The 9,652-nt window shown below is 40.2% G+C and overlaps 1 protein-coding gene across 1 annotated transcript; it reads right to left on the bottom strand.

The window, feature by feature from the left end:
- Nucleotides 1–3,542: 3,542 nt before the first annotated feature.
- LOC103697880 (binding partner of ACD11 1-like) lies at nucleotides 3,543–8,570 on the bottom strand. The gene is made up of 5 exons (XM_088705353.1): nucleotides 8,440–8,570; nucleotides 5,657–5,760; nucleotides 5,495–5,570; nucleotides 4,414–4,497; nucleotides 3,543–4,317 (listed from the first exon to the last, which is right to left on the bottom strand). The coding sequence occupies exons 1-5, from the start codon at nucleotides 8,443–8,445 to the stop codon at nucleotides 3,757–3,759; spliced, it is 831 nt and encodes a 276-aa protein (XP_088561479.1). The 5' UTR covers nucleotides 8,446–8,570; the 3' UTR covers nucleotides 3,543–3,756.
- Between the last annotated feature and the right edge of the window lie 1,082 nt (nucleotides 8,571–9,652).

Below are 9,652 nucleotides of genomic sequence, written 5' to 3'. Positions count from 1 at the left end.
GGCTGGCTGGCGGCAAAGTTGCCAGCAAATTGTCTGCCGAGCTGCTCAAAGGAAGAGACAGTACTCGGCTTCAGCCCGGTGAACCAAAGCCGGGCTGGTCCTCGGAGTGTCGCCGGGAAAGCTTTGCACATCATGGCCTCCGAGGCTCCTTGTAGGGCCATTAAGACCCGGTAACTCTCCAGGTAGTCAAGGGGATCGGCCTTGCCGTTGTAGGGCTCCACCTGGGGCATCTTGAACCGTAGCGGAACCGGTTCATCTTCAATCTCCGGGGAGAAGGGCGACTTCGTAGTAAACTCAAAGTCGCCATCGCGCCCCGATTTCCTGCCATGGAGTGCCTGGATTTGGCGCTCCAGCTTCTCGACCTTCCTGTCGAGTTCATCGTTCTGGAGGATTGCTGCAGCGGTTCGCTCGGGTGCAGGTTGCCCTGGAACCGACTCAGCTTCTGAAGGTTGTGGCCAGCCTCCATGGCCTCTGACAGGGTGCTCTCTCCAGAGGGAGGCCTGGACTTGAGAGTCCTGACCTCGAAGGGGAAGTCCGCTTGCAGGAGGCTCCGGTTGGACTGGAGCCGGAGGAGGCGGTGCCGTTGGGATGCCCCTGGGTTGCAAGCTTTGGACAGCGGTAGCCAAGGCTTGCACTTGTTGCACCAGGGCATCAAACTGCTCCGGCCGAACTTGAGGGGTTGACTCGGCCGGAGGTGGTGAGTTCCGGACGGAATGCTCAGGACTGGGTGGAGGACGTCGAGAGGCGTTGGAAGCCCCTTTGCTTCTTAGCTTCATGGCAGCAAACTCGGTCCCTTCCTCTAGCGCCAACTGTTGCTGGAAATTGGACCCGGGGGCTACCGCGAAGCCGGGGAAGGAGGAGCTTCGCTGCAGGGACGGTGGTCGGCGGCGCGCCGACTGGTGACGTCCTCCTGGAGGGGTGTAAGTCCTGCAAAAAGCCGGTGGCCGGGCTCCCCGGCGCCGGCCCTCCGATGCTTAAGTCAGAGGGGGGCAGATATGTGTAGAGAGCAAGGAAGAGAGTATATGGAGAAGACAGCAGGAATATTTGGATAAGATGAAGAAGATGAAGAGGGTGATATCCTCCATTGTGTCTGTGCTGTTTGCTTCTTTTCACCCGGTCCAGGAGGGTTCTGTCCGGGGGCCCCCATCCTTTTCTCCCCAGGTTTCCTTTTATAGAAGAATTTTTGTTACCTGGGAGGTGACAGGAGGTTTGTCCTCTTTTGTAATAATTGGGCACGATTTGGCCCATTAATGGCGTAGTGGAGAACGGGACCGAATCGGACCGGAATCAGGGAGTTGTCACGGTCGATCAGACCTGTTGGAGTGGTTGAACCGCCGGCTATGGTGGGCCTGGGGTCCGTGGATGGTAAGTGCATTTATTACCGAATGAACCGGCGGTCAGGGAGAGCCATACGCTCTGATGGTTCAGTGATCCGGAGATCGTCTTGGGCCGTGCTCATTAAATGACTGGGTGCATCGGAGACTTGAGGGAGTCTCATGCATTAATGGCAGGTCGTGCCGAATACCTGCAGAGATCTTATGCCTTGATGGCTTGGAGATAGTGGCAGGCTATAGTAGAGTCGCGTGTATAGCCGCCGAACCTTTCGAGAAAGCTTGGCGGGGAGGAGTATTAGTTAAAGGCATCGGTTCGGCAAGGGTGCCGAGCCGAGCTGGTCGCCCAGAGGGGCGCCCTGTGGCGGGGTAGCTTCTAGTACCTCTGGTCGATGCCCTTTGGGCGAGCACCTTCTAGCCGAGCGCCTCTATTTGGCGCTGTCTCTGGTCGGCGCTTCCTAGTTCGAGCGCTTCTCTGGTCGACGTTGTTCTGGTCGGCTCTTTCTAGCCGAGCATCCCTACTTGGGACGTGTTGGTTGGTCCGAGCACCTCTTGGCGCTCCGGTCGGCACTCTTGGGCCGAGCATCTTTTCGGATTGGCGTTCTCTAGCCGAGCACCCCTCTGGTTGGTGCTCTCTGGTCGGCACTCTTTGGCCGAGCACCTTTCCGGTCGGCGCTTTTCGGCCGAGCGCCTCCGTGGTGGTATGACTTGGGGTTTTTCCCCCAACAATTCTTAATGTCGATATGATTGAAAATATGACATGTAATTTTGGTATATAGGTATTACTGATAATAAATGATGTAAACATTACTTGTAAAGATGTATCATATCTTATATGATTTAATTGAATTGCATTATTAATACAGGTAGAACTAGTTTTGTAAAGTGTACTTTCTACTTACTAAGTTGTCGAGCTCATAATCTTCACCTATGTTTTTCAAATCCAGGTCCAGTGTCTAGACTCATATCAGCATTTTGGGGAGATATTAGAGGCTAGACCATTCTCGTACATAGTAAAACTTTTTGATCAATATATATTATAATATTTTCTAGATAATGTATAAACAGCTTAAACACTATAAGCTGTGAACTGTAAAATTTAGAAGAAGAAACTCTATGGTATGACCCGTGTAGCATATATAATATATGTGATATTTTGGGTCAGTAGTTTAGTTATTTTGATATTCACTGCCTCCTGTATCAGAATTATATAATTTTCAAATTATATTGAATTTATTGACAGATGGAATACTTTGCATGCTTAGAGGGCCAGCCCTGTGAGTATGCAGCAGCTGTCATACCCTCGAACTATGATTCTAGAGTTGGGGGCATGACAACGATCTTAATGATCATGTAAACAACTGGTTGGTTTTGTCAAGCGATGGTAAAATCTAACTTACACCTGCCAACCTACACAAGCCTACTAAGAATAAATGGTTTCAAGTGGTTCATTTTCCTAAATATCAGGCCAATTCCTAATCAAAGCAAAAATCAACTTGACTATAGATTGGTGGGTTCGGGTTCAGCCCTCCAGACCCAATGGGTCATGAAGGGTGGAGCCAGTTAGCCTGTACATAGTCAACAGTTATCTTTCTCCATGTGACGCGATTCAGTGGAATGATAAAAAGCTAGTTTTAGAGTGACAATTAGAAAGCACATAAGGTTAACGAATTAGTCTATGACTGTTATATATCCTAAATTTCAAAAACTATTGTAATTATAATTATATGTTGAAGTTGAATTTGATTCTGGATAATGATTTTTGTATTATATATTTTTCTTTATTTTTTGATTATATATAATTTAACAAATAAAAATTTAAATAAATTAGTTGATGTGCATGGTCAATATTAATAGATACATTTTCTGCACAAATTATAAACTCCTCATATTGTCCAAAAATGCTGGAAGCATCAATCACAAGCACCTAGTATTGTCCAAGAGCTAGAGCCATCAATCGCAATGCTGGAACCGCATTTTAGGTTTATGAGAGGGCAGAGGAGAAAAAATGGTTGGTGAGGCAATTATACCGACTAAAGAAATGAATCAACACCCTACAGTAGAAAATGCATATCAGTACTCATTTCCAGAAGACAAAAGTTGCATGGGCTTTAAAAACAGAATAGAAGCAACTTCATATGAAACCTCACAAACAAAAAAAAAACATGAATGCATGAATCATGTTACAATAAGGACAAGAATAGAGGCGGGTGAACAATTATAAGAATTTTTCTTAAACATAACCAGTAAAGCCAGAGATTTGATTGGTACATGAAGCACAGACGCACAAAGCTCCAACACATGTGATCAACTATAATTGGCAAAGAAATATCAAGGTACAGTAGGTTTCTATTCTACAGTAACCACAACATAATGCAAATCAGGTAAACCAGACTTAACAGATTTTCCACAGAAGTTTGAACCATTAAAGAATCAATCCTTGGGCAGGTGCAGGCTTGGAAGAGCGCTCACTGGAAGCCGCTTTTGGAGTCTCAGAGAGATGAACCTGGGCAAATTCACCCTCCACTCCCTCCTGCTCTTGCTCTACAACTCTCTCTTTTGTCTTTGACCCCACATCGCTTGCAGCCTTGGCAACCTTGTTGAAGGCACCAGTCACCCATGAAGCCCCAGTCAACACGTACCTGTTCTGCATGATTGTTGAACTTGCACTGCTAACCGTCTGCTCGGCAGCAGCAAAGGCTGATTTAGTCTTCTCGGAGACTTGGAATTTCTGATCCATTTCCTTGACCTTCTCATTGACGGCCGAGGTGCCCATGCTGATCTTCTCACTAAGACCAATTTTCTTGTCAAAAGATGCAACCTTTGCAGTGGCCGTGGATGTGAGTTGGTGTTTCTCATCAAAATATTTTGCTTTGTTGACAGCATCTTTTCCTAAGATAAAACCCTTGGCAAGCATGCTGGCAACAACATCTTCAGCCTTTTGAACAGCAGATCCAGCACCATCAGGGGCAGGAGCATCTTTAGACTGAGAAATTTGAAAATTATCTTGTTAACCACATTAGAAAGCTGTACACAGGTGATTATGGGAATATTCGTAATGGACAAATATCATGAAGTCTACCAGTGGTGGAGATAAAGCAGCAGGGGGTAAATGGTAATCTGGGGCAGGTGTAATGATGACAGACAGATCCACTATTGTTGCACCCTGAACCACCAATAAAATGATTTTTTAGAACAGAAACAAATTATAACAAATATCATACAAAAATCAGTATCTATATTCCTTCTATATTGCTTAGGCCCTATTTGGGATTGCTATTATGATAATTTTTTATTATAAAATATAATAAAATTATAAAATTATATTTTATTATATGATATTATAATAATATTATATTATTATCATCATTATCATTAACTTACATTCATATTATAACAATATAATACAATTATAGCATAATAACATTATAAGATAGTGCCTTCTTAATATACTAAATAACAATATCATATTATTATATTATAATAAATTTATTTTATAATACCATTATAAGAATATTGTTATATTTTATACTAAATTTCAAAAATTCGAATTTGTTATATTACTTAGATTAAATATCAAAGTAAATAAGTTATAAATTAAAAATACTTTATAAAATAGTTTTTGATAGTACAACCAATCGAAAATAGTAAGTAATATCTTTTATTATTATTTTCTGATACTAGAAGTACATTTTTTAGTTTAGTTACCAAACATGCGTTAAAGTTCAAGAGCACTACAGAAATTTAAATACTAAACTCAATAAATAGTTTTTATTAAAAGCTCTACTAACGAAAGCTCCATTGCACAGAGCTCTACAAATAAGAGCTCTGTTACCTACAACGATGCCAAACAAGGTCATAGTGCCCCTAAGAAAACATAAAGAAAACCTCCTCGTTTTCTTAGCGCCACAAATTCAAGCAACTAGAAAAACACCCCAAACTCCCTTCAATGTACAACAAGTCTCCATACATAAAGCAATATAACAGCTAACACATAAGGAATTTAACATCATAATCTTAGAGAAAAATATGCAAAAAAAGGAAAAAATAGGAAAAAAATCAAATATCTCTTTAAAGTGATAGCTTCATAAAAGAAATGGATTTAAGCATATGAAGGGCACATAATTAAACAAAAACAATAAAGCCTTGAGAAATTAATTCACTGAAAGAAGAAGCGCAGTCTCTGCTCCCTGGGAATCTTTGAAAGTGACATATGCAATTTGTGATAATTCATTCCCACTGTTAAAAGAAAAACAGTATGTTTAGGCGCACCCATACTGAACAGTATCAGAAAATAACTTATAATGATAATTGTAAACATGAACCTCTGCATCTCGACATATTCAATGTCCCCAGAAAAGGAAAAGAACTCCTTGATATCCTGCTCAGATGCACTGAGGGAAACATTGGTGACTTTCACAGCCCTTACCTGCCATGCAAAAGCAATTGCAATCAGAAATTCTTTCTTTTTTTTAAGTCGACTGGCAGCAAAATATAAAAAATCCTCTAGTAAATGCTGATAACATATATGATTACATATTATATATGGGTAGACAAAACTCAATTTATAATCTACAACTGTGTCCATATACAATCTATAATTGTCTGTGAAATCCGAGAGAATATGTGACAACAAATTAACAAAAGCAGCTCCAACACTCTGGAAGTAGAGTAACCCATATATGGGAAAAGATAACTTCAATAAATCCAAGTTTGTTGACAAGGTAATAGTAATAGTAATACCCAGACTTGCCATAAGATAGAGTAGAGGGAAAAACATTCCAGCATGCAATAACTCAGGGAGAAAATTTAAAAACTTACAAAATAAACATGACCATGGTAATAGCTGTTATCTTTGAATATATTTAAAATACACCAACACGTACCAGGATGTTCTAAAATGCAGTTGATTTCTCTTTTTGTTCTTTTTTTTCCAAACAATAAAAAAATACAGGTGACCCAATGAAAGATGCTTGTGATGCTATGTGATTACCACATGCCAGTTGATAAGATGGCTAGTATTTGGAAGAACATAATCATATTTCCCATCTAGGATAAATCAAAGTGCTGGAAAACAAAATAAGGATATAAAACATGACCACTAATACACATAAATAGCCAAAGTAGGGATAAAACAGATTTATAAAGAAGGAATTTGTGAGAGTTAGCTGCACTGTGAAAAGAGAACTGGTATTTTCCTAGTCATGCACAACAAGCCAGAAATGCCCCTGCAAAGAACAGGAAATTAGAGCTTATGGACTATAATGGAACTACACTCTCAGATCATGTAGACAAACCCATGTAGCACCAATAAGCATCTTGGTTATAGTTTAGCTTTGTGATAATGGCAAGTCAAAAAAATTATCTCTATATAACACTGCATCTAGTTTGTCTGATGAAATAACAATTAGCAAAGTGTTCAAAAGGTAAGTGTTTTTGTTACTACTTTCTCATATATTTTCTTTTATGACTATCAAGAAAAATCTTATTCGTTATTAAAAAAAAGTAAACAAAATTAAGATGTTCAAAGCTGATGGAATTTTTCTTCTAACTATGAAGGGATTGCAATTGAATACCCTCATCAAATACAAGGTGAAAAGAGACAACAAATAATCCCTTAAAACAGTAACATGGTGGAAAGTTTGCTATCTTATTCTGCTTGCAACTTATTAAAGCCGAATAAGTACCAAAAAGGTGCCTTTAATGTTTTTCCAGAAGCCCAAAAGTACCCCTTACTGTTGGGATTTTATCCAAGTGCCCAAATAGTTGTTTGGCTGAATAAACCTGAATAAAGTGAAGAAAGCGGACTTAATTCAGGTTTATTCAGGAACCAAAACAGGGATTTAAGAAAACTTAAACTCATAAGGCACTATGGGGCACAGTTATTTTTAGAATTGAAAATTCATTCTGTTCTTGCCTTCCGGATGGAGTGGATCCATTTGATTAAGGCAGAGCACATAAATCTTTGGGGCACTTCAAGAATGTAATCTTGTCCAAACACTCTAACCTGCTACATCACCTTTGACAAGCTTCCCTTTCTTCCACTCCTATGGTATATTTTAATAGACTTTCTAATCAAGTTCTCAGAACAATAACTAGAAGTTTTGGTCATGTATATGAAGGATACACTTCAAAAAATATACAGGTATTCTAATAATAATTCATGGGCTATATGCATGATTTACCAGAGTTAAACAAACTATAACCTTGGGAAACAAACCTAGAGTTTAAATTTCGAAATAGTATTGTTCAATTGTTTGACATAAACAACGTTTCAATTATGGATTCAGAAGATACTTGTTCTAAATGGTTACTTGTTTTCCAACGCAATGAATCATGAATAGAGTAGATATCCTTAATCAAGAGTTTTCCAACTAAAATAAATAATAACAGATAAGTTTGAGGGAGTCAAAGGAATAATTAGCAAACATTAGATGACAAGTAAAATTCTTAATGCCTAGATGAAGAACTAAAATTCTTTTTCTCTTTTTAGTGATTGTATTTTAACTGATTCACTTCATAAACAAAGCAGAGAATTGAGAATTAGTTAGTCTATGGTTTCTGCCAATGTAAATGCCTAGATGAAGATCAGTCACAAGGAGTCAAAGCATGACAAACGATGGCCAAATGTAATTCAACCAGCTAAAAACGGCAGCCCTCATCCTCTATAAGGATTAAATTTTATTATCCCGAACAAAGAAATAACAAAAATCCATGAATGCAAATCTAATCAATCATACTAGCTGCAGAGAATCCTCTTAAATGAAATAGGTCTGGCATCTAAAACTGAAACCTTGCCCATGATCCTAGAAACAGTACACCGCCACAAAAAGATTACAATTTATCAGCAATTAAATTGATTCTCTCTGCTTTTCGCAATCAGAACGAGTTCTACTACAACTGGTACTACTCTCTTGATAGATCAAATCAAGAATAGCTATTAAAGAGCTCAGAAATCACTACGAAAAGCCAAAAGATCCGAGCCGATTCCCAATTTTATTGATTAAAAGGAACCAGATTTGAAGCAGATCAAAATATCATCTATGCCGCCCAATAAATGGAACAAAAATAAGAAGAATTAACGACGGAAAGAAGCAGCAGCACTCACCGACATCGCAGCTACCTCTTTCCTCCAAAACCCTACGCTCCAAGCGAAAACCCTAACAAGATGCAAAAATAGAGGCTTCTTGGCGAAGAGGAGGTGTTTATCGGGGGCGGTCAGCGGAGGAGAAGAAAGCCTGGGGTCTCGCCGGAGATCTCTATATATATATCATTTCAGCTGGCTTTGGATCCCGTCACCTGGGCTACCCTTCCTCATGCAAGCTCCCGCATAACATATCTATGCGTCTCAAAGATCGGCAGTTCACTCTCCTTATACTTCCACATTAGGCCATAACCGTGATTCTACGTGGACGGCAGATGTGAGCTCCCGTTTAGAAGGTTTTATGAGGACTTCGATTTCGATGGATGTTCATGGTCGTGACCACCGTCAGACGACGGCTGATAGGTCTAGCGTGGGTAACGTCCGCTCACGGGACTCCGGCGACACAGCCCAACCATTACGCAATAAGCGAAAGACGACGTGGCAATAACTAAATGGTGGGAATCTACAGTCCGGCGTCATTTGGCCATTCTACGGAGACCACGTCAATCGGACACGCTGACGTGATCATTTTGGGCCGCATAGACTTCCAGGATTCTACCGCGTTGGTCTCCTGACCAAGCTTGGGCACCACGAGGTTCTTTTCAACTAGAAAAAACGCGCCTACATTGCTCCCTTCTCTCTATTCTTTTCTTTTTCTTTTTCTTTTTTTTTATTTATATACCCCTTTATGGTTGGACTGATCCACTGCTTAGTTAGTAGACCAGATCCAACCAATAATTCTTTTGAAGAATGGCATAAGCCAACCATCCATTTGATTTGGAAAATGTCATACTAATTTTTATGAGACCATGCCAAGTTAGGATCCATGAGACATCATAATATCAAATTAGACTTGCTCATATGGTCTGCTTGACCTACTAAGCTCGAAGTCTTTTGGGTGGCACTAGATTTAGGCCTGCATTTTAAGTCGGACGGATTAGACGGAGCCTGAAAGAAGAACCCACCTGTTATACGGGATGGACTTAGATTTAAGTATTGAAGTCCAACCCAAATCCGACCCGGCAAAGAAGTGATCATTGAGGCCTGGGTCACCGCCTCTTATTCTCGAATTGATTTTTATGGATCTTTTCCAGTATTTCTAGAATATCATGATTTTTATCAGCCTTTTTTAAGTGTTGGAAAGCCATATAGGCCTAACATTTTATTTACATTTTGC

This window comes from Phoenix dactylifera, chromosome 10 (genome assembly GCF_051530095.1).
Source record: "Phoenix dactylifera cultivar Ajwa chromosome 10, Ajwa_hap1_PhDact_Kaust_v1.1, whole genome shotgun sequence".
NCBI lineage: Eukaryota > Viridiplantae > Streptophyta > Magnoliopsida > Arecales > Arecaceae > Phoenix > Phoenix dactylifera.
The sequence above is the reverse complement of the archived record's forward strand: the minus strand, read 5'-3'. Positions and strand labels throughout refer to the sequence as shown.